General features: G+C 33.6%; 2 protein-coding genes across 2 annotated transcripts; one reads left to right on the plus strand and one right to left on the minus strand.

The window, feature by feature from the left end:
- Positions 1-5,715: 5,715 nt before the first annotated feature.
- On the plus strand, positions 5,716-7,801 carry LOC106719074 (peptidoglycan-recognition protein LB). The gene is made up of 4 exons (XM_045683309.1): positions 5,716-5,821; positions 6,338-6,554; positions 7,012-7,130; positions 7,608-7,801. Exons 1-4 carry the CDS (start codon positions 5,731-5,733, stop codon positions 7,799-7,801), a joined length of 621 nt encoding a protein of 206 aa, XP_045539265.1. The 5' UTR covers positions 5,716-5,730.
- An 11,281-nt stretch (positions 7,802-19,082) lies between these two features.
- Positions 19,083-25,029, minus strand: LOC106719075 (carboxypeptidase B-like). Its single transcript, XM_014513325.2, has 7 exons — positions 24,933-25,029; positions 22,108-22,320; positions 21,812-21,905; positions 21,208-21,309; positions 20,500-20,715; positions 19,925-20,350; positions 19,083-19,437 (listed from the first exon to the last, which is right to left on the minus strand). The coding sequence occupies exons 1-7, from the start codon at positions 25,010-25,012 to the stop codon at positions 19,261-19,263; spliced, it is 1,308 nt and encodes a 435-aa protein (XP_014368811.2). The 5' UTR covers positions 25,013-25,029; the 3' UTR covers positions 19,083-19,260.
- Positions 25,030-25,989: the final 960 nt, after the last annotated feature.

Consider the following 25,989-nt stretch of genomic DNA (forward strand, 5'->3'; position numbering starts at 1 on the left):
TAAATCACTTCCTTTTCCTATAGGAAAAAGGTGGGAAGGGAGAGACGACTAAAATTAGGATCTATAGGGACTTAATGGATGGTAACTGATTTATGCGGGAGGAACTTATATTTAATTTTATCATATAGATTTGGTGACCCGACAAAAATATAGTCGAAGTTATGGGCAATTGCCTAAACTATGATAGCTTATAAATTAAGTAGGATTTTTAACATTGTCTATAAGACGTTATGTAAAAAGGAATTCAGTTAAGAGTGCTAAGTATGGAACTATGTATGAAAAAGTTCTGAGCCAACCCACCGCAGGGAAAAAGGCAAAAATATACCAATATTTACGGTTCCAAGGTAATTTAAAAGAAAATAAAAAACTTTTATCAACCAAAATGTTTAACATTTAATAAACTACCTCGTCCATATTTGATCTAACTTCGTTTGATTTTGTGCCTTTGATCATTTTTACTATAACCACAATAATGTATGTGTCCCTTTCAGTTCATTTGACACTTTGTGCTCAGGTAATTTGTCAGTCCATTAGACTTCGCGCTTTGCCTTCTAGAAACTACTGAGTTGTCGCTATAAAAAGGAATTTATTTGAAAGTAATTGCTTACTTGTTTCTTATTTATGATTATTCCAATCGACATATTCGTTAAAAATTGATGCTTGTCAATGGAGAACACAAACGACCATATTAGAAGTTAATTTGTAGAAAAGTTGATATCAAATTCATGTTTTCTTCCTTCGATTTATAGCGTATCAGTTGATATTGTTTGTGTAAACTTAGGCAGTGGTGAGGAGAGCAATAAAACCATAGTTTTATAGGTACGCAAAGTTCGCGTTCTGACGGCTGACTTTACAATGTGGAGAACCTTCCTAATAACTTTATTTTTATAAGTTCGAACTTGAAAATAATTTCTCTAAGTAATTTTCAATATTTTACACATAATAAAATGGTATTTAATGGTATTAATACAGAGTGAAATAGGTATAAAAAAAACACAAATAAATTCAATAAAATATTAAGAATGCTTTGACATTCCATCTTCAAAAATATGTATTTTGATTTCTTATCTTATATTACAAATTAGAGTAGCTTTTTTGACTGCTTTTCGTATTCTATTCCAAAGTATCACAAGTGAAATAGTCAAACAGTCAAATAACTATTCTTTAAAAATGAAGATGAATTAGGAAGTAAAAAATTTACGCGTCATGTCAGTTGAGAAGGCATAGAACATTGAATTACAAGATGCGGCGATTGAGTTATTCTTGTACTTTTTTTCACTTTGGACCGTCCACAGAGCTGGGCGATTAAGTTTGTCTCCTGCTACGACAAATTACCCCGAACTTGCCGTGTGACAAATAGCCTGGCAAATGTTCAATCCTGCTTTGGACGCTAATGGTCGAATAAATTTTAACTTTCTTCGTAAATGTTAGCCAACAACATAGTAAATGTTCGACACTATAATGATCTTTGTATTATATCGGTTAATTTGAATTCCAGTTCCAAATACGATGTTTCAAATTCACTCTCTTCTGACCGCATAAATACCTTTCTATTTAAAAAATGTTATTCAAACAAACAATACCGCGATTTAAAACATCACTAGCGCCATCTATTGATGTTAACGAAAAAGTGAGACAATACGGAATGTAATAGAGTTTAGATCGAATTTAAAATACAATTAGGACAGAATTCTCTATCGTAGATTTCTATACAAAGCGCAACACCTGCCGCTAATGGCTTCGGTGTCAATTTTCCATTTGAACTCGTTGTCTTCTAACGACTCGAATTTCTCACAAATCATCGTTAACTACAAAGGATACTAATTGATTGCCGGCGGCGATCGGCGGCCGGCTCATCTGTATAACAAATTAAACTAATCCCAGTCTACATTACAATGGCCATTAATTGCTTTAAAGTCAAAATACGATCAGAATGAGTTTCACATTTTTGCACAACTCACGCCTGTAACCCAGAGGGGTAGGCAGAGATCACTGACCTTCATTTGGTGTGGCCAAATGAACCTCCAAAATCCACCTTTCGCCATTTCGGGAGACGGAACGTGAGGGGTAGTGAGCCGCGTCGCTGTCGTTAAATCCCGGGAATTCACACATATGTGCGGGTTGCATCACGATGTTTTCCTTCACCGTACAAACGACGAATAAATGTACAAATGTATCGAAAATCGAAAAACGCATTGGTACACGACGGGATTCGAACCCAAGACCTGCAGATTGCAAGTCAAGTGCTTAACCCCTGAGCCGCCGACGCTTATTGGCATTTTATTTATTAAATTTACAGTCTCACCAATTTGAGGGCGCTTCAATGAGCTTCTGTATTGAAATGCTTTCTAATGTGCGCAAAGAAATTATTTGCATTTTTTTTCGCATCATAGCGGGGGTTTTTATATTTCTGGTTAGGGTATAATTGTGATTAAGCATGTTAAACTTATTCGGTAATTGCAGTTTTAAATCTATCAGAGAGAGCTCAGAGTCGTTATTTGGACTTTAGGGAAAACTCTTAGTTTAGGTTAATTGAATACTTAAAAGACGTTCTTTAAATCTTTCGCAATTTAACTTTATTCTTTACAACTTTCGTGACATTTAACATTATCAAATTATAAAAGAAAAGTTAAGCGCACATTCGAGAAATTTTATGCGAAAGCGTAAGAAGTTAAATTAAGTTAGAGTCGAAATAGTTTTAGCTGTAGAACTTCACCTGTACCTAATACATGTACCTAATGTTGTTTAATGTAGCATAACCGTGCATTTCCACTGCCGAAATATCCATACGAAACATATTGTTATCTCAACCTTTTTTTATCAGAATGAATGGGTTGGTATATTTTTATGACCACATTAAAAAACTACACGAATCAAACGAGCTTATTAGAACTTATTTTGTTTTTATTTGGCAGAGAATAGATTAGTAATGCACGATGTTGGAAGGTTCTAAATTCAGGTCATTTAAAGAAGTTAAAGTAGAAACAAAAGCGTCTAAAGCTGTGTAAAAAATGATAACCAATATTTTAATTTGAGTCGTCGAAATAAATTTACCAAAAACATATTTTCATCTCACATATTCTGTTTGAAAAAACAGCGACAACAATATTATACATGTTTTTAGATGAACCTAACCGATTTATAATTAATAAATTAATTTACAATATATATCAATATTTTTGCTGTCACTTTGCACTCTATTTTCAATCCGTCGCGAACAGAGTAGGTTTTCCATTAAAGTTTTCAATTAAGCGGTTCGTTGATATAACATTGAGCTAGTCAGTTGCAGTACTGGTCATTCGATACAATATTCTTTTTTTACACTGTCATTTTTTTACCACAAACCTCTCAGTTCCTTTGTTTATTGGATGCTATTAATTTTTTTAGGTTATAAATGCATTCGAAATCTAGGTTTACTGTTGGAACAAAAACGTCATTATATCGACGCTGGAAAGCGTAAACGCTGTAACCCCGAAAGTATGAACTTTACAGAAGAGTCAAAAAATGATAACTCGTGAGCTGATACGCCTACAAGCATGCGGTATTTAGCAATGTTGTGTAGTTTGTGCTAACCTATAATAAAATCATTATCGTTTGATAATGGTTGAAATTATTAACGTGTGAAAAACATATTCGCGATTTCAAGGGTTACAGCGTTTATGCTTTCCAGCGTCGATATTTGCTTTCTTCGGTGATAATTTATTGTAAAATAGAACAGTAAGAAAATAAACATGTTCAAATAATGTTAAGATACATAAATTGTAAAATACGTAGCGTATTTCTGTTACTTTTATCTACAATGAAAACTAGGTTTGTTCTTGTAATATGAAAATTTATTGCAAGGAAATTTCGTATTCGTGGGAGCTTGATAAATGGTTGTCCGGAATTCTAACGAAAACTCGGAGAGCTAGCCCGTGTTACGTAGACAACATTTTTGTATGCATTATTTTATGCCCTAGTTACGTTACACCTTCTGTATTACCAGCTTACTGCGACATTCGTTTAAACGGACTTTAGTGAAGTTTCCGAACTATATTAAAACGAAAAGACTGCCCAATTTCCATTTAATGTTTCTTCTTGCGGTAGGACTTTTAAAGTCTAATGTATGTAATGATTTAGTAAACAAATTTGTATAATAAATTCTAAGCTTTATTAACAAAACTCACCTTGGGTTTCATATTGTCATCCTTGTCAGTGTCGTTTAAATAACAGAGATAACAATGTTAAGAAAAGATTACAAATAACTACATAATCTTCAAGCCGTTTTCCCGGGTCCCTGCAGTCCATGCATTTCTGTCAGCCTTCATATCTAATTTTTTTTATGTTATAATATAAAAAATCAGGTATGACGGCTAATAAGGTGGCAAACGAGCAAGCGGCCATCGAGATATCCACAATTGCAGATGCGTTGCCTACCTTTAATCGACGGATGAGAAAATGAACAGAAAGAAAATATTTCCTCTCCTCCGTTAAATTCACGTCCTCTTCTCATCCTTTCCTTATAAGAAGTGAGAAGGGAAATAGGATTAAAAGTAGGCCTTCGGAACACACACTTATCAGACAAAACGCGGAGTTTATGTTATGGAGTGTACCACTGTTAAACGTAAAATTCACACCATTCAATGACAAAATTAAATCTCATTACTTACTAGTTTAAATGTCCATTATCTCTCCGCTTATGATCTACATCAAAAGGTTCATTACTTATTATAATATCAAGGTAAGATCTTCAAGTGCATTGCATGAAGTTATTTAATAGTTTATTAAGAAGCCGCGACAATATTTAATAGCCAATTCATCTGATTTGATAGCAATCTATTTGATATTATAACAACCGCTGATTTTATCTACAGCGGTAGCTTCTAGCTTCCTTATCGTAAGATATGATTTAATTGATACTGTAATGCACCAGTTTTTTCACGCTTCTTTGCCTGTGTATATTTTGTATAGTTTTGTTTAGTGAAAAAGTTGTAAATATACACAAGTTTATTTAATAGTTTTTGTGTTAATTAATCTTATATAGATTAAAAAAACTAACTATGACCAGTACTTGAAAAAGTTTACTTATAATATTAAGAAACTATATTTTTAGTATGGTTATGTTTTCCACAAAAATTAACCTTAATTCTTACATTTTATTACCTCGAAATTACTACAACTTTTTTTAATTAATTTACATACTTAAATTACAATTATTAAAAATCAGTTCAGAATTAAAATAAAATCTAATATATAAAATTCTCGTGTTACAGTTTTCGTTCCCGTACTCCTCCGAAACGGCTTGACCGATTCTCATGAAATTTTGTGAGCATATTCAGTAGGTCTGAGAATCGGCCAACATCTATTTTTCCTTTTTTTTTTAACTGCGCGCGGACGGAGTCGCTGGCGACAGCTAGTAATTTATAAAGGAATCGCATTAATCAACTAACTTCACGTCCAAGTCATATCAAAATCGATTCAACCGTTGCAAAGATTACGCGTAATAAAACTGGCCATTAGGCAAGACATACAGGCAGGCAGACAAAAATTAAAAAAAAAAAAACATTATTAGCTACGCAAATACTAGATGTGTACGATTTTTTTTTCATACAGACAATAACATTTTTATTATTATAGATTTTATTATTACGTATAGATGGCATAGTCTAACAACATATCAAGATATTTTCACCATTATTACAATAGGTATTTAATCAAAGTTCAGTCCGTATTTAAATATTGTGTGTGACTATGTCAATGGCGGTCAAGGAATTAGCACTCGTTTTGACTCTAGTTATATCCATTAACGGATATCTCAGTCATGGATTCAAAAATCAATGTGGTTGGTAAAATATTTGTTACTTCGTTAACGTGTAACTCAAAAGATTTTTATTTAACATTATATTTTTCTTTCTCTTCTTCAACATTGGTATTTTCTTATTTCAGACTCGGTTCATCCATATTAATATATTTCTGCATAAAACATCTTTGGTTAAGAATACTTTCTTTATTGCAAGATGCCGTTAATTTTCAAACTTAAACATCCCTACCAATTTTTTTTTAAATTCATTAAAATTATTAACATCTGAACCACTGAAAGCTTTATAAAATTTTGGAAACTAGTACTCTTTTATCAATATTTATCTTAAGGCATTTTAAACGAATATTAACAAAACTTTCAAATATATTTCTAAAAGCTACAATACTCCGTGAAGCAAAAGTGAAATTTATTAGTACTTCATCGCAATTTAACGGATAATCATCATCATCATCACCACATCCATTGATATCCGGGACTAATAATTTTCTTATGATTAATTTATAATTTTAACATGTATAATCATAACCTTTTTTTCAGTATCCAAAACGAAAAATATACCAATAGTTTCGAGAGATGAGTGGGGCGCGCAGTCACCGACTTTCATCAGCAACCTAACCCTCCCAGTGCCGTATGTGATCATCCACCACACGTACGAGCCTGGAGCGTGTTTCTCGCTGCAGGAGTGTTCGAAAGCCATGCGTTCAATACAGAACTATCATCAAGGAACGCAAGGATGGGCTGATATCGGATACAAGTACAATTGCAAATATTGGTGAAATTATTAAGAAGAGTTTGGTGAATGCGATTGGCGATGAATGATGTCCGATGAGGGCCTAGCACGAATATTCAGGGGAACGTTTTCGTAACGTGATCGACTTTATTACAAAGTCGATGACTTTACGAACTTTATGCAATGCCCTTGCGGGAGTAAAGTGCACCAGCAAATGTCATGCAAATTTTGATATGTTTTGTTCATGACGTTACAAAGGCGCGTATCGCAAATATTCGTGCTAGGTCCTCTGATGTATGATAACATGGCGACGATCACACATAATGTGGGATAAATAGAGACATGAAGATGTTTAATTGCTTACACTAAAACAGTTAACAAAATAACTCTTTCTTATTATTAATTGTGAGTTTAAAACTATCAGATTTCTTAAGTTTATTTGACTTGATATATAGACGTGAAGAGTGTTAAAAAATTACAGTTTCGCGGTAGGGGGTGATGGCTCTATTTACGAAGGTCGCGGCTGGAAAGCAGTGGGGGCACATGCGTCGGGCTATAACTCCGTCAGCATTGGCATAGTTCTCATTGGAGATTACGTCTGTGAGTATTCAAACATGGTTTGACGAAATCGCTACGACATACTACTACGCTTGTTTGACAACGAAATATCGACCCATTTGACATAAAAGATACTCTACCTTGTACTTTTTTCGTTGGTTGGATCGATATTATGATTCCTTATGCTAGTTACTCTGTGCGCTGTGTGACTTGATCTTTAGAACTAAGTTAGGATTCGCTAGCTATCTCATATCTTTATTGTATGTAGCAAGAATCACCGTGGTCATGATGTTATCATCACTGCAGATTTCTTTTTAAATTAATTTTTCTTTTTAACAATTTCTTAGGAAATGTCAATAGTTTTATTTCAAGATATTTCAATAAAGATGAAATCTTTTATATTTACGAATGGAACCAATTAGTCACTTCAGATAGATCTCGAAGATCGAATATTGATTGTGTCATGGCGTCTGGTCCATGTGAACCTTTCTTTAAATTTTCTCTTGGTAACTTTTTCAGCTCAGCTACCACTAGCACACCAACTAGAACTGACAAAAGAATTGATAACAGTCGGAGTGGAACTGGGCTATATAAGTAAAGATTACTCACTAATTGGACACCGACAAGTTAGGAGTACGGAGTGCCCGGGTGACGCGCTATTCCAGGAAATTACTACTTGGGATAGATTCGTACCTACTGTAAATACAAACTGACCGATTTAATAACAGATTATTTAGCAAATAAATCATTTCAAAAGATATTCTACTTATTCATTTCCTTAAAAGATAAGAATCTGAGTATCTTTTAGCACTAAGTAATTAATACATCGGTAGTCATAAATACACACATCTGGACTGATTCAGTCGCGAATATTATGTTTCATTTTTTTTAAAGAAATAATTGAAGAATTTACTAATAGCAGTAACCAAAAACATCTGTGCCACATCCACACTCGCATCAACGTTGCTTGTATTAATTTTTAACTATAGTTTTATATATTTCTTTAAAATTAATGAAATTACCGATTTATTTATTCTTTGAATTAAGAGATGGTGCCTTTCTCAACAAATCTAAAGTTATTTACAAAAATAAACAATAAACGAATAAAGCAATTTATTCAATCCCCGGCCCCAGCTGCCGAGCTCCGTCGCTTCGTTTCGCCTCCAGTCGTCGCCCGTCGCCTCGTGCTCGTGTCGCCAAGACAAATGCAACAGCTTAGCACGCCTCGGAAATTTCCTCGCGACGTTCTAAAACATAAATCACGATGCATTGAAGTTTATATCCTTTCATTTCCCTAACTATAATAATTATAACGCTATATTTAAGAACGCTAATTAGCATTCTTAATTTGGTCCAACTGATGAAGAAAACGATCATGATAAATACTTTATCAATTTTTAAATACACACTGTACATATGTGTATGTATGTATTTTATATATATTTATATTATGTATATGTTTTTTGTTTTTGTTTATCTCTATCGCACAAACAAACGCACACACATACACACGCGCACACACATGAATGAATGAATGGCTGAACTCTCAACTGCCCCTGTACTAAATTATCTGCACCTTGTTAGAGTAATATACTAGTATATATAAATTACGGGGAGGCTGAAAACCAGCGCGGCCTTCAGTGACAAGCTGGAGGCAGCATCAGCTGAGCCTCTTCCCATTAGCCAAGAACTTTTTTTTTCTCTTTAATCGATATCTTTATAATTGTAATTTGTTTTGTTTTTGGTTAGTAAACTGGATTTTATGTTTATTTTTTTATTTTTCATCAGTATTTAAATGGGTCCTAAATGTAACGGCCACAGTAATAAATTGATGATTTTTACTTTTCATGTTAAAATATACCTCTTAGTTTAGTTAACAACATGAACTAAACAAAATACAAATTTACAGGTGTAAATGTTATTTTTTTGCTGAAGTAAAAGGGTCGAAACTATGATAGCCTCTCCTGAAAAGTTGTCAATTTGCACATTGGCCCTTATTCGTAGGAGCCATTGATTTGCGTTCCCTATTTATGTTAATTATTTATTTTAACAGCAGATGGGGCTTCGAATAATCCCACAGTCAGTTTTCACTGACACTTTCAGAACCCTCTTCAACATTTTGACAACTGTACCAAATGTTTTTGTATATGATGGAAAAAAAGTTTAGTTTCATGTTATTATGTGAGAGTAGTCTTTGTTACACATGGACTTTTTAAGTGTGTACCTAAACAGTGGTAGATAGACCCCAGCAACAACAAAATCTGTTACACGAATGTCTTGTGAGATATAATACCACGACCGCACAGAAGACGGGCGTGAAGTTGAAGCAATTCCGCGTGTCGTCCGATGAATGTTCCGGAGGCATAATTTTAGTGCTTTTCCATTCTCACCCTTTTTGTATAAGTGGATGGGAAGGTGAAATATTATATTTCTGTGCGTCTCCTCTCCGTCGATTAAAAGTAGGCAACGCATCTGCAATTGCGAATGTCTACCGGTAGCGGTCGCTTCGTTATTTTGGCGAATTCATATGGCCGCTTACTCGTTTGCTACCTTACGATATTAAATAACAGCTCTTACCGATCGACTTAATATTCTGGCCTTGCGGAGGGACGTCAGTTCCCTCTGTTATCCAGTATACCAAGGGGAGTGTTCCGAAGAACTGTTTGGAACGATTCCAAACAGAAAAAAAAATCGTATGTTTCTTATTAAATTAGTAATTATTTACTGACATTTTAATTCGATTACGTGACTTGGCTTACTTATGTATTTAACCTTATTACCCGCCCGTCTTAAAGAGGTCTCCTTTAAAATAAATTGTCTTTATAAATGAGGTCCTTTGAAAATTTACCATGTAAATGTAATTTTATTTTCTTAGGGTGTTAAAAAAAATATTACGCAACATGGATTTCTTATTTTATTATACCTTGATGTATTATTCTAAAAGATAAAGAAAATTTACGCTTTTAAAATGTATACAATTACGCTAAAAACACTTAGTTACTATTTACAATTGAACATTTGTATAGCTTTTGATATTACGGGGTAGAGGGATATTATGAGGTGATCTGTCTTTGGCGGTATTTCCAAACAGCTATTAGTTCCTTCAAGTAGAGAGCGCATCACCTTCTCAAAGGTCGACAACGCATTTGCGGTTCTTCTAGTGTTGCAGTTGTCCGTGAGCGTCGGAGTCCTCTTTTCATTAAGGATCCTACTGATGAGGCAAGTTTGCCCCTATTTCTAAAAAAAATTCTTTTAAAAATTCGGGATAGTCACTAGATTTGAACATTTGATGTTACTATTATTTAAAAGCTTAGAAAAAAACTTACTATTAATATTTTTTACTTAAACTGTTTACAAACTTATTATTTTATTTATTTAAACTTAGTACACATATATTTTTGTGAAATTACATTAGAAATGTAGTGACGTACTGGAGAGCTTGACTCTAAAAGAGTTCTCTTACAGCTGACCATAACATAAACTTGAACTGTAAAATTGTTGAAAAGTTAAATTTTTATGTGATAATTAATTTTATAGAGTCTCCATGGACAGGGGATCAGTGTTCAATGTTTATTGCTAACGGATGAAAAGGTAGCAAAACGTATCTTTTCCTCTAAGATAAAATATAAGCCTTAACTAGAAAAATCAGATTGTTTAAAGCATAATTCATAACCGTAACAAATTGTCAAGAAATAACCTAGTCTTATAATTAAAAGTTTTAATTAAAAAGTTGGGAATGAAAAACATTTCCTGAACAAGCGTAAAATAGGATAGTGTACCACTAGTCAACCGTGTATTGTGAACGAAGTAATGTCAAGTTGTTAACTTGAAAAACTTTATAAAGGTGTTTACACACTGATGATAAGAGTATCTTGAGTTTAGACATTATTAACTTCAATTGCAGAATAAAATACTTTTTAATCAAGCAGTCACATTGTAGTAAAGTGTATAAAAGATATAAATTGAAACATCTCGAAATGTTCATCTTTTAAATTATTTTTATCTTGGTTATTTTTAAGCAATTAATGACCAACTTAAATCACAACTAAAAGCTTTTTTCAGAGAGGATTGCTTTATGAATATTTCTCACCTCTGGGGAGGGGGGCACGGTAGTTATCTGGGATTCACTAAACATCTCTTCCTCCTACGCATGGTGGCGAGAACACGGACACGCATTTGCTTCTATCCGCGACACGACTAAAGGATTATTACAAGTGGTGACTTGTCAAGTCTTAACAAGTCGACAAGACTTGAAAAGCCGATATAGAATTATGTAAAGCATATAAAAAAGTTACTTTTTTATATAGTTTTTCAATGTCATGTTCAATATTACAGATCATTGGTTTTTTTCTTTATCACAAAAGGTAAAATCAATTTAATGATAGGGGTAAGGGATTGGCTGAAACACAATGCTGTGCCCTAGTTCCAAGGATCCTACATAATTGTGTATATGTGTTTACAATAAAACATTTATTCTTGATAATATAATGTAAGTCGGTGTTTTTTTTTTGCAATAATTATAATTCTAAGTTATGTCCATACTCAAATGAAAAAATCAAGTAATGTACTATACAATGTGAAAAAGTCATTTGGACATAGAGAATGTAGAGTAGGATGCAATACGTCCACGCTGTACTTTATATCGAGTAATTGGTTTACAAAGTTACGTCGCAATACGTCGAAAGCTTTTAGTAGAAAGGCCAAGAGGTTAATTAATCGGACAGACTGCAACAATGGCCTGAATACAGAAGGTAGAATTAATTTAAAAGACGAAAAAACTATTTGGTAAATAACTAAAAATTTACTGTACCCTCACAATTATTGAAAGATACCATATGACACCTCACTCATCAAAATTCGTTTATACATTTAGGCTACAAACAGCCACAAAGGAATATATTATTTAACAGTGGTAGAGCCCGCAACAACAATATTTGTTGGTCGCACGAATAGGCCGGCTCGCTCGGTGCAATACCACGTTCACGCATTACAGGAAGACAGTAAAGTGCAAACAATTCCGCGTTTTGGTCTGATAAGACTACGTGCCAGAGGATGTAATTTTAGACCACTTTTAGACCACTGCCCACAATCACAGATGATTGTGGGCAGTGGTCGCTTCGCTATTTCGGCGAGTTAAGGCCGCTTGCTCGTTTGCCACCTCATATTAAAAAGATAATGCATCAGTAATTGTATTGCAAGCAAATTTGACAAATAATTTGATCATTTGCTTGGTGTTTAGACAGTATAGATAATATAAAATTAACATAACATCTGAACTCATTAAAATTTCATTCAAGTACAGTATTTTTTTTCAAAGACTTAAATTCAAATTCAATGGAAGAGCGTAAAGGTATGAAAGGTTGGTGTTAAAAGCTCAATTTACTGTTGAAGTGAACCGTAATTGTGTGGTCTCGGTGTACAAGTGATGTAGACACCGACGCCGATCGACCGGTAAATTGCGTGTTACCAATATTGGCGTATTTGTGCCAACAATGTTTGCCAATTGTTCTACTGACAGCTAGCTGTTCACAGCATTGTTGATACCAAATAAATAGTTTAACGTTGGGATATAATATTTATTGTATGAATTATATTTGTGTAAGTTATTTAGTACGTCTGAATATGATTTTTTTTAAAATACCGCGTAATCATTGGTAATTTAGGGTTGTCACAATTTAACATTTATGACAATCCAGGTTCGGATTATTATTGGTAAATTAATACACCAAAAGTTGGAGAAAATCGGAATAAATCGAATTTGGAATTTATATTTATTAGATTTTTTTTCATTAAAAGCACAATTTTTCGCACTAAAACCTTCTAATATGTTCAGAACAAATTTCACAAGCAATAAAGGCAGTGGTTTAGCAATTTATTCGATCTGAATTTTCAGCAGCTGCGATCTAGATTCTTCGAACCGTTTTGAGAGATAAATGAATGTGCCTCAGACCCATATAAATTCATCAATAAAATAGGTATATCGGAGTTCCAATAACGTTTTTTAAATAGGTGTTAAAAATTAATTTAAGAGGTCAGTGTCAAAGATCCCGTGCTTTCAAAGGATTAAACTAATATAAAATTTGAAGGATTACTACATTGAAAAAAAAAAAAAAAAGTTCTGCGAGAAAGGGTCAAAAATTGCAAGCCGAAAGAAGCAAAAATGTATGGTTGCCATAGTAACGGAACTTCTCAGCTAATGATGAAGGTCTGCGTTGCCATCTGAGAATTTTAATTTTGACTTTGAAAGTTTTACGCAATGTAAACAATAAAACAAAGTTTATCTATGTAACATAAATTTAATGTAGATAAAGCCGCACGGGAAAAGCTAGTTATTACTATTCTTGGCAAGATTCGATACAAAAATTAGTAATAAAATTTAAAAAAAAAACATTCAAGAAACTTATTAGACAAATGAATGAAAAAATGTAATGTTTTCTGCTTCACATAAATAGCAACATATAGCAAAATTATGTTACGTGAAGCTTGTTCGAATGTGCTAGTGATTAGAAGCCGGGACTTTTCGCATGATAACCTAAACTAAGTGCCCGTGAAGACTGCTTTTGTCAGATTAACGAATCTCATTTGTACGCATTACAAATACATTCGCTGAGATTTTTATCTTATATGTGGGAATAATACTTTATATGGAAATTTCACAAATAAAATTGAAATACAAAAAGGCCTAATTTTAGTCCTCTTCCTCTTCGCAGCCTTTACTTATAAAGGAAAGGATGGGAACGGTATGGGGATTTGTCGGATGAGGGGACATAGTAAGGGGAAATATTTTCTTTCTGTGCGTTCCCTCCTCCGTTGATTGTCCAACGCATTTATAATTTCGAATGTTCATGGGCAGTGGTCGCTTCGCTATTTCAACCAATCAGGTCGCTTGCTTTTTTGCCATCTTATGATGTAAAAAACAAAAGAAAAAGTTGATGAAAAGATGAACATAGTAATGCATCAATAGAAATTGGTCAGAAGTCAAGCTACAGCATTACTTAGATAGTCCATAATTCCGGTTTTTGATGTAGAACATGAGTTCAATATGAGTAAATATGCGATCAAATAATCTGTGAGCCCTGAAGCCTTAGATAACGCGACGGTCTAACAGTCTAAAACAGCCAAGAGTTGAGTTTAGAATTCTTGTTCGGTGGAGCCTTATCAAATTTGAGGACCACTAGGGGTATATTGGTATACCCCAGAACTGCCACACATCATTATACTAAAAATATGCTAGATGAAAATCGGAATATCATAGAAATAAGCGAGTTTATAAACAAGTTTGAATATTAATTGGCAATTAAAGCGTGCGGTATCTTTTAACCAGTACTCGGAATATTTCTGAATCGAGTGTTTCGTCGCTGGCGCTATGCCAACCACTGATTGATTAATATCTAGCTATGGAGCTCGCAGTAAACCGAGCTGTCGCAGAAATTAGACCCAGTTTTCACTAGCGAGATTAACTGACAACTCGCAATTTCTATGAGCAATTTATGTACTATTTTTACTGGTAATGATTGTTATTTTAGGAAAATTTATTGCAAACTTTAATTTAAATTCGCTATGTCCAATGTATACGATGAATTCACTTTAAAAATTTTAGTTGCCCAACGTTGGGAGAATTGTAACAAGTTGACAATCGGTATGAGAGACGACGCGACCGCGAATCACTTAAAATACTCGCCTTGAAGATGTACCCCTGATGAAAGTCGGTGCCGTTACAGAACTATCATACGTGAGTTGAGCCGTTCCCAATTTATTCACTACTAGCTGTCGCCCGAGACTCCGTCTGCGCGGATTTAAAAAAAAAACTTTATAAGTAGCTTATGTGTTCTTCCATACTATTTTCTACATCTATGCCAAATTTAATCAAGATCCACCTTATTTAATCCTCTCTTAGTTCCTAATTTAATTTAATATACAGCAATACTTTTAGAGAATTAAATTGGCAATTATTAATTATTAGAAATTATTGCTATTGCATGTTAGAGAATTATCGTTATTATGTTTGTGGTAATACTTAATTTTCAATTTTGAATTTTTTCATAAATTTATTTTTATATTTTAAACCATAAAAAAACATGTCTATAATTGAGTAGTGTCAAAAACTGTATTCCACAAACTGTTCAAACATCGTTTACATGAATATGACTAAATAAACGCGAACGGAATAAATCAAATAGATAAATGAAAAACAAAATGGTCGACAGCGTGTGAATTCGAACATGAAAAATAACATCGACTCTATATTGAGCCCTGTGTTGGTTTTATATTTAAAATTTTAATATTTCCACCAGTAGAGTTATAATAATAAATTCCCAAATTGTATGCAAGCTGTCAAAATATTTAACTTGCGTTGGTGATTCAGGCAGAATTGAATAAACTTTCAATTCGTATCAAGATAATATCCTTTCATTATTTTCTATACTACAGAACAGTGGTAGGAGTATAAAATCTTTTTAGACGACTTCAAAAAGAAGGAGGTTATCAATTCGACTGTATTTTTTTTTATGTGTGTTACTGAGAATCTTCGCCCCTGGCGGTCCGATTTTGATAAAAAATATTTTAATCGAAAGGAAGTGCTTGCAGGTGGGTCCCATTTTGTTTGATTTTTGGAACTAAGTTCCTTATCGCGCGTTGTGAAAGGGGGCTAGACGGAAAAAATTCTTACGAAAAGTTGTCACGACACTTTTTGCTATATCACCATGGCAACGACGTGACAACATATAACGAAAATTCATAGAAATAAAATGTACTTCTTGTGAAGACTTAAGTTTTTTATTCATAGAATGAACATAGGTTCCTTCACTAATTAATTGAAAGGAACTTCGTTCCATCCGGGTGTCCCTTGACACCTCTCAAGTTTTTTTTTAAATAACTAGAAGACTAATAGATTTTTGTGTACCTCTTTGGGTTGATGGCGTTATTGTCTTGTATCTTGTTGATAGCAATCACTTACATACTTATTATTTCGTACAATTTTGTTTTGAGGATACTAATCTAATTTTACTATGTATTGTTTCAAAAAATACAATCAAAACTAGTTACTAATTACAAATGCGAAAGTTTAGATGTATGGATGCTTGTTTGAAGGAATCTCGGGAAAAGATCAACGGATCTCGACAAAATTGGAAGAACAACATAGTCTAGAAGAACACATAGGCAACTGAGTTTTTATTTAATTCCGTGCAGACGGTGTCGCGGGCGACAAGTAATTTTAAAACGTAATCAATATAACCGATTTGTTTTTAAAGATGTATCCAGCGGATTATTTTATATTTGGAACAGTGTGTATTATTAGCTTTTCTACGGGATGGAATTTACTTAGTAGGACAGAGTATAGATACAAAAAAAGATAGTCCTACTTAGTGAGACTTTTTTCCCAATTTTTTTGTCATTATATAAATTTTTTATAGGATTTTATTTCGTGTATAATGTATATCAGAGTATAGTTTGATTAATTCGAGCTTGTGTAGAGCAGTCAATCATAAACGAGCTTTCAGACAGTTCTGTAGTAATTGGCAGTTGTGATTTGTGTTCAGTGGATCGAAAATGTATCCTATAATACGAGTACATTGAGATATATCCGTGGGCGTTTATTTTCTCCACACATACACTGTAATTATAACGTACTAAGAAGTTTATTATTAAAATTAGTTGAAAAATTGTCATCTTCTAATCCTTATCTCTTATTATATCTTTTTATTTTCGGGGTCGACGTACCAGGTGTCTCTAATCCAGATCCATCCATCATCTGACAGTTCAGTTGAATAAAAAGAGTGACAAAATGTAATAAAATATTCGTATATAATATAAGAAAATAAATTTGCGTGAAATCGTCGAGAACACAGGTCAAGAAATCCCTCAAAAGTAATCGAAGACGTTTCCCTTTGCTTTTGGTCGCGAGTTTGTTTACGAGTTGGAAAAATGTTTTGCTGAAACTCATTAAAAGTTTCTCAGACTCGAAATCGATTCATCTTGCCGCGGCTTGACATATTTCTGTCTTCATTGTTGGCGATAAATTATTACCAAGATATAAATATAAAAAAATACTGTCTTATTTTATTACTTCAGAAAAAATACTATATTAAAATTACATTTGAAATTAGGAATAATTCTTTCTTTCTTTTTTCTTGGCTTTTTCTCCATACATACATTTACTGTTTACTATTATTAATACTTTACCAATCACGTCGTCAATTCGTTTGATATAATGTATGTATGGGCAGGCCTCCCGCAAGATGGACCCATGATCTGGTCAAGGCTGAGGGAGTATCCTGGATGCGGGTTGCATAGGACCGATCATTGTCGCGATCTTTGGGGGAGGCCTATGCCCAGCAGTGAGCGTTACGAGGCTGAATGGATGGATGGATGGATGGATGGAATTTATGTGACAAAGACTTATTTTCCTTTAATAATATATAAATAATCACTTACATAACATTTAAATTATTTTCCTTTAAATAAAAATAAGTAAATTATCAAAGTAATATTTCGTTTTCTTTACATAAAAGTTTTGGCGCAAAATTAAGATATAACGTAACACGTTGTACAAAGTGCCGGGTAAATTATCAGCTGCGAACAAACGGGCCATGAGTTCCGTAAACGTTCAACTAACGCAGGTATAATCCAATTTGCCAACGCGTTACGGACACGTTACCGACGCCACGTAAACGTTATTTTGGCCCAAGTCGATTGCTGTATTTTCCTAAATTACAAACCTTTGGGTATTATGTTATGAGTAACTTTTACCTTTACCCGTGTTTATAGAACTTGTGAATGAAATGACTAAAGTATTATTTTTGTATCATTTAATTTCGTAACATTGCTACATACCTATACAACTATTGAACAGTGGCGGATCCCGCAACAACAATATTTGTTAGGTGCACGAATTGGCCGGCTTGCTCCGAGCAATACCAAGACTACATACTGTATCATTTGATTCAAATTTAAATATTTTTGATTTACACTTTATCTGCTCTTATTATTAAATGATAACTTATCCAAAGAATGTATAATTGTATGAGTATATGCGTAAAAAGGGAATTAAATTAGGCGCCTGATAAAATGTATGGCAAATAAGTAAAACTGTGCCGACTGTACTTAAAAAAATAACTCAAGGCGATGATTATTTCACATTATATAGTGAATAAAATTATTATTTTTGCCGAATTAAGATTATTTATTAAGATCTAATGCAATTGCAAATTTCATATGACGAAATAGAGTTAATTTAAATCACGTTTCAATCGAAATCGGCTCTACTTCAAAATGGCCGCGCGGCACGTGCACAGGATTAGCATCTGTGATTTATATTCCAATTTTGATTGCCTGCACTATTTTTGTCCTGTATATAATATTATGAGAGTAGGAAGTGCACTTTGTTTTTTACTGTGCTTTTTGTAAAAGTATTAATTTTACTTACATGTGTAATTAATAAGTAATCGGGGAAGATATTTTATTAAATTATACAAATCCAAACTTTGTTTTAAGTTTAAGTGCTTTTAAATAATACTTAAAAAGTATTTTTTTATAATTGCATTAAGTTATATTTAAATAAATCTGTCCTCGTATTTTTCCAAAAGATTATTGCTTATTATCTTAAAACTTTTGCGATACAATATTAAAAAGGAAATTTTTCTACGTCCAAAGTTTCGCAAAAAAAAGTCAAGAAATTTCTTTCACTTGTAATTCTATAAATTCTTTGTAAAGTAATTTTCGATGTTGTTGACTACTGATTAGGTACAAATTTCGGACAATATTTTTATTGATATTGAATTCAACGATTTATACAATATTTACGTGTTTACTGTTAAATTACAAAGTTATATAACTTAAAAATGTTGTAATTTAAGAAACTACAGTTTAAAATTAGAAGTAAAAACGTAATTTAAAAAAGTAAAAATCAACAAAATATATTTCTCACAAATTAAAACATTGTACTATAACTAATATGAAATAAGAACTCCACAGGTTTATTTTTATCACAAAAACTTACAGTAACACTATTACAATAGTTTTCAGATAACTTGGCGGCCCTGAATTTATAGCGAGTCGATGCACACAACATAATTTTAGGACGTAGCGTGATACGGGAGGGGCGAGGTGTCCTCGCGCAGCGCGCTGATGACCTTGGGCTGCCAAGATATTTGAAAGGGACTTCACAAAGTTACTAAACAGAATTACGAGTATATCTTCGTGTATAGAATAAGGTACTAGCACGAGCAGAAGCTGCGATACCCTTCCACGTCTCTGCGTTGATCTGCTCTATATATTCAGGTGGAACTCGGAAGTCGTACCTTGAGAACTCCGGGAGTTCCAGAGTGTAAGCGTATGGAACTCCAGCGTACTGAAAATTAAAATAAAATAATCATTGTAAAAGCTTTGGAGAAAAATTCTATGAATGATATAACGGCAAAATCAAATATTGAAGCTTCTAACTTCGATTTCGAACCCACCAATTTAAACTGTACCCGAATTATAGGTTCACCACTTAATATCCCTTAATTTGATGGTGCCAAATAAACTTCCCGTCAGTTTATGATTTAAACATATACTATTAGTATTTAGTAATTTTTCTGTATAATATGTATTAGCAATAAATTAATAAATAAATAAATAAAAATATTACTTTTTGTGTTAACAAAACACAAAGTGTGGAATTGAACGTAGTAAAAAAAAACTGGCTGATCACTAAATAGTGAAAAACTGAAATAATTTTTCCTTTGACTACAAAAATTATATAATAGAAAGAGTAAGTATAAGAATTACGAGCGAAATTGTTTCGTGTAACAAGATACAAAGTTAATTATAATCAAAGAAGAACAAATACAGACCTGTACATAATCTTGTGCACTTCCAGACACCGGATATAAAAGGTACGCACTGTTCCCTACCAAATAGTGCGGAGCTATTGGTAATTTGATGGTATCTATAGCTGCACCCATTACAGCACCAATGTAATGTAGTTCTACCGCATTTGGGGGTAGTGTCAGATCATCATACCCAAAGAGAATGAAATTACCATAGCTATGGATATTTAAATACAGTTGTATACGATTTAAATGTTCAAAGACTATGTCTCGGATGTATACAGCTTCTATTTCTGAGAACGGTGCAGGACCAGGGTAGATATCAGAGCAAGGATTGGAAGAAACACCGATAGTGTTGAAGGAAATGTTGAAGTTTCGATTAGCGTCCACTCCGTAACAAGTCGTACTGATCTCTGGTCTGTATGAACGTGTTCTTCGCCATAGACGTTGCTGAAAAAAAATACAAATAAGATATTTTATATTTATGAAAATATATATATTTTCATATTAATAGAAGGCGTTCGTATAAAAAAATCTTCATCTTATCCGCAAAAGTTAACAACATCGCTAGTACTTTTTGATAGCAAAACATTATTTACATCAGTGTGTGTGAACACATAACCATCAGGATTAACTATTGGCATTATAATCCAGTCAACGTTCTCCAGTAAATCACGCTCGTCGCTCCTCAGGTCCTCAAGCAATCTGTGCATGGCGTACAGAGTAACTGGAGTTGTGACCCATTCGCGGGAGTGCATCGTTGCGTCCATGAAGTAAATAGGCTTACTGGGATCCGTAAAATTGGTGGTCGATATCTGAAAAAGATTGACAGATTGAAGATTGAAAAACATCAAGAAAGTCTTTTGTAGGATGTTTCTTCCTCTAAACCGGACATTATTCTAGGACCCTAGTTAGTAGTTATATGAGCAATTTAGTAGATTTATTTATGAATAGATCACACAGGGAGATTTATAATAATTTCGTTTTTTTATTATATACAATTAAAAAAAGCGGCCATCTATAATCGCCAAAATTACATTTACCACAGATGAATGGCGCTCAGAAAGAGAACATTTCCCCTTTGTAAGCGTCCCTTCTTCCAATAAATCTACCCGACTTATCATTTCCATAAAAGAAAAAGTAAGGAAAAAAAGAAGGCCTAAATTAGGCCTCCGCAACACTCATCAGACGAAATGCGGAATTCCATCCGCTTCTAAATTAACTGGACTTATTTGCTGATCAGGAATTAAGTCTATGTTTCTGGCTTGAAGACATGACAGTTATTTCATAAAAGAAGTTTACCAAACCTTTAAGTATTTTATATCACGTCCTTCAAAACTTGGTCCTGAATTCACAAGAGTGACAATGTTTGGATATTGAGTCGCAAGTCCCTCCATATAATTGTTTACCTATAACATTAAATTGGTAAGTTTATATAATAACAATACATAGTTTACGTTGGTATTCATTAAACTTTAATATCGTCACAAAGTATTTGAATAGTTTTTAGCCGAATTCAAAAAGAAGGAGGTTATCAATTCGACTGTATTTTTTTTATGTGTGTTACTGCGAATCTCCGCCCCTGGTGGTCCGATTTTGATAAAAATATTTTAATCGAAAGGAAGTGCTTGCAGATGGGTCCCATTTTTTTTAAATAACTACAAGACTAGTAGATTTTGAATTTAGCTTCAAAATTTGTTGCGAAAATTAGGGACATTCTTGCTTTCAGCGCTTACGTAGGCTAAACTATAGGACCTACATAAAAATTATGTATGGACGAATTGTAGCTCTTTAAATGTGCTAAATAAAAGTCCGCGATAGAATATATCTATCTTTTATAGTTTTCTCACAATAACCATTTTTTTCTTTAGAAACATCATTTTTCTTCATAAAGTTAAGATTATGTTATACCTCTTCATAAGTAGGGTAATCTTCAAAAGGAACCATATTACCGCTTCTTCGTCGTCGCCATTTGGATATGACTTCGTCATGTTCATCCAGTGCTCTAAAATTATAATTTTCATTGAAAATTACTATCAGAAATTATGACGAGGGGTAACTGACTAGTCTAATTACTTCATAAAATGTCAGATACATCCTGTGCCCAGTACCAAGGACTCATAAATGGAAAATTGTGATATAGGGGATCCAAATCAACTATATGAAAATGTGGTGAGAAATTAGATATCCTGTAATGACATACTCACTTAACAACATCTGCTAAATGGATGTAATGATTTATTCCATTATCGTCCAAATGGTGAAGAAGTTTAGCTTCATTTTCCTTTGCAACCATAACGACAGCATCACGTAAACCCACAGCACCATGAGACCAAACGTCCAAATCCAAATTTACAACAAGTTCACGAAGAATGTTTACATCTGATTGATCGATAAGTTTTATACCATGAACTGTAAAACTGGAAAATAGTATAATTTTATTTATAAAAGTATAGCTGTCAACTGTGACTCTGTCCATGCAGAATTTAAAAAAACTTAATATGTAGCCTATGTGTTGTTCCAGACTATGTTCTACATCCTTGCGAAATTTCATGGAGATCCGTTCAGTCGTTCTGGAGATACCTTCTTACAAACATACATCCTCTAACATTATAGAATGCTTAACACGTTAACTGCGAGGCCATTTTGGCGGAACTTTCAGCCAGTGCGTTTGAGGCCTGTTTGTGGCAAAGTTGAACTTTTTTCCAGTGCTATTGAGGCCTCTCCTGCCTCACAAAATTATGTTTTCGAAAAACATTTTTAAAAAATCCAAATTAAACGATATTTGCTTGAAACTTCACTCTTATGAACTTAAATATGTGCATAATATGAATCTAGCTTCGCCTGGAGTTAGGACGTTTCGTTAATGAATAAAGTAAAATTAAAAATTTGTCATCAGTTCTGCCTCAAATCGCACTGAAAGGAAGGTCAATTAATGCCTCGACTAGTGATGGGATTAAAAGAGAGTTGTAGTTACGATAAATGTTTATTGAGTATTAATCACAGAAAATGTTTTTCATTAAAACATGGTAAACAAAAAGATTTGTCACACTGGACACAAAAAGTCACAAATTTTTTAGTTTTCTTAGCAGCTTGCGTGCCATTCAATGTCAATCTTAATTTTTCGTAGCAACCTACGCAGCGCTTTCTTTGACCACCTCTTTGGAACAAATGATCAGCACATCTGCCGATAGGAAATCTTGGAATAAAATATATATTTTAGATCATCAGCAAAAACATTCAACGTTCTCTGTACATAAACGATGATCAGCACACAATGGTAAAAATTGCCACTATGGACTAAACTTCGAATGGCACTGTGACTTGCTTAAAATAACAGTGAAGAATAATCCACAACTGAGCACACATTTTAAGGCAACACCCATGTGCAAAACAAAATAATGATGATAATTGAGTATTGTTAGTGGTGAATGTGCGTGCGTGCGAATATTATATTAAGTATAAGACGTACTAATCGTGCTATTTAAGTAGAATTAGTTAATAGTAGCTTGGCTTTTAGTGTTGTGTTTCTGGCTCGTAAATACATTCTGTGTCCGATTTATGCACTTTTGGTTCATCATAGACACAGGCCACCCCCTTAAAATTCTAAGTTGCAGTAATTTAGGTTTTGTATGGTATAAGTAAAATTTTTACCGAGGTCAACATAGTTTCTCATAACTCCAATAAACATTTTCAAATAAGTCAGATGAAGTACCATTATTGGTTTAAAACGTTAAGGATTTTAAAATAAAGTTCTACGCTTAATCTTTAATAAATCCTGCCAAAACGTCCTCGAAACTCGAAACGTTATCGAAACTTTCCACAACACTAAGCTAGGATGCGCGGCGACCGCGCCGCCCGCGCTTCGTGCAGTGCGGCCATGAGACCTACAAATTTTGAGATAGATTTGACCTCAATCCGCACTAGGCGTAATTAATTTCTTTTCAGTGCGTTTGGGGCCTGTGGGACCTCATTTTTATCTAATTACGCCATTGGGCTAGATATCGCAAGAGAAACATTTCTATATATTTGTTTCTGTCGTACTCATAGAAATACTGATCTAGGAGCCTCCCGCACAGAGCGAAACAACCCGATTTTGACTGCCGCACCAGCGAGAAGTCACGCTTTGGGCCTATCCTGCCTCAATCCGCAGTTAACGTGTTAAATAAATCAAAATAGGTTTAGTCAATAGGTTCTTCGTTACTCAACTGACTGGCATAAGATTTGTAAGCCTTTTTATTATGTCCGTTCCATTGTCACCACTGTCGTATGAAGTGTGGGTCGTTATTTTATATTGTATTCTCCGGACAAAGGGCATTTACATTACATTACATTCTTCCTTTATAATTAACTAGCTTTTAGCCGCGACTTCGTCCGCGCGGAATAAAAAAAATGCACACAAGATAAAAAAGTTCCTATGTCCGTCTCCTAGTTCTAAGCTACCTCCCCATCAAATTTCAGCTAAATCAGTTCAACTGATCTTGAGTTATAAATAGTGTAACTAACACGACTTTCTTTTATATATATAGACTAGCTTTTACCCGCGACTCCGTCCCCGCGGAACATAAAATTGAAAACCGGGTAAAAATTATCCTATGTCCTTTTCCTGGTTCTAAGCTACCTGCCCACCAATTTTCAGTCAAATCGATTCAGCTGTTCTTGAGTTATAAATAGTGTAACTAACACGACTTTCTTTTATATACTCGTGTATAGATTAATTAACGAAGTTAATTGATAAAATTATCGTTGTATCAATAGAATTATCTCAACAGGAAATAACTGTAGTAATTCGATATGCACTTTGTTTTTAATTTTTATATATTTCTTATTATGTATACTTTTTATAAAGGGAATGTAAAAATAAACAGTTTCAATAGGTTTAAATAAACAAAGGTTTTTTAAACAAAACTGTCGATGTGAACTCATAAACTATTTTCAAGCTACATTATTGTTCTTCGTTATGTCAATAATTTTCTCATGATATCCATATTATGGATAGTATTAAGCGATGGAACAAACCCACGAAACTCACCCTCTGTACACGTCATTTTTACCAGCTGATGTAAAACTGATTAGTAACACTATACTTATGAATGATAATTTGTTCACCATGTTGTTACAATTCTATCAACTATAATACTGAAGTGAACTATATTCTACATCTCTGTATACTTATCAATAATAATAATAATAATAATAATAATAAATCTTTATTGTACATTTTACATATCTATTTCATTATAACCTTGACTCCTTTACTAGGTTTCCCTGTATTAAAGGAGCCAATGACTTCCCTTATATGTTCAATTGTATGTACAATTTTTGAATTTAATGAACATTTTAAAAACAAAAGAGAAAAAGTAAACCAAAGTAATATATATATATATGTGTGTGTGTGTGTGTGTGTGTGTGTGTGTGTGTGTGTGTGTGTGTGTGTGTGTGTGTGTGTGTGTGCGCATGTGTGTCTGTACTGATGTTGATTTGTGTTCGCGTGTATGTATGCGTGAATGGGTTTTTATGTGAATATGGATGTGAGGAGTGTGTGAATAAGTAGCATTGTTAATCATTACATATCAATGTTTCGCAATCGTTATAATCCATATCTTCTAACCATTTCTTAGTTACTTTCCTCATATGAAATGATTTCAGACCTCTTATATTATGCTTCTTATTAACAGCATTATATAAATGTGGAGCCTGGAACTTAAACTGTCTTACAGCGAGGGCACTTTTTACAGTTGGAAGATGGAACATTTTAATTCTTGTACTTTGCAGTGATGTCATATTCATTGTGTTTTTATGTAGTCGTTTTATACATTCAAAAATATATGTTTTACGAATACTTAAGATCTTTGCTATTTTATATAGGTCATTAGTTGGATGTTTGTATGGAAGTTTTAGCATAACTTTTAGTACAGCTCTCTGGGCCCGTTCTGCTTCGAGAAGCCAGGTTTTAGAAGCCCCTCCCCAAGAGCAGACACAGTAAGTTATAAGACAGTGACACAGAGCATTATAGGTTTTATGCAGGAGTTCCTGATTAGCAACCGCTCTGAGTTTCCTGAAGATGATTATTAGTCTTCTTATGCGGT

This window comes from Papilio machaon, chromosome 21 (genome assembly GCF_912999745.1).
Source record: "Papilio machaon chromosome 21, ilPapMach1.1, whole genome shotgun sequence".
In the NCBI taxonomy this organism is placed as follows: domain Eukaryota; kingdom Metazoa; phylum Arthropoda; class Insecta; order Lepidoptera; family Papilionidae; genus Papilio; species Papilio machaon.

Bases quoted from the DNA above. Each gene is read 5' to 3' on its own strand.
- LOC106719074 (XM_045683309.1), top strand. From the start codon at position 5,731: ATGTCAATGGCGGTCAAGGAATTAGCACTCGTTTTGACTCTAGTTATA. The intron at 6,555-7,011 runs GTACAATTGCAA...AAAAAATTACAG, and splicing joins TGGGCTGATATCGGATACAA to TTTCGCGGTAGGGGGTGATG. The intron at 7,131-7,607 runs GTGAGTATTCAA...TAACTTTTTCAG, and splicing joins TCTCATTGGAGATTACGTCT to CTCAGCTACCACTAGCACAC.
- LOC106719075 (XM_014513325.2), bottom strand. From the start codon at position 25,012: ATGGTGAACAAATTATCATTCATAAGTATAGTGTTACTAATCAGTTTT. The intron at 22,321-24,932 runs GTGAGTTTCGTG...ACTATTTTCCAG, and splicing joins AAAAATGACGTGTACAGAGG to TTTTACAGTTCATGGTATAA. The intron at 21,906-22,107 runs GTGAGTATGTCA...TTATAATTTTAG, and splicing joins CATTTAGCAGATGTTGTTAA to AGCACTGGATGAACATGACG.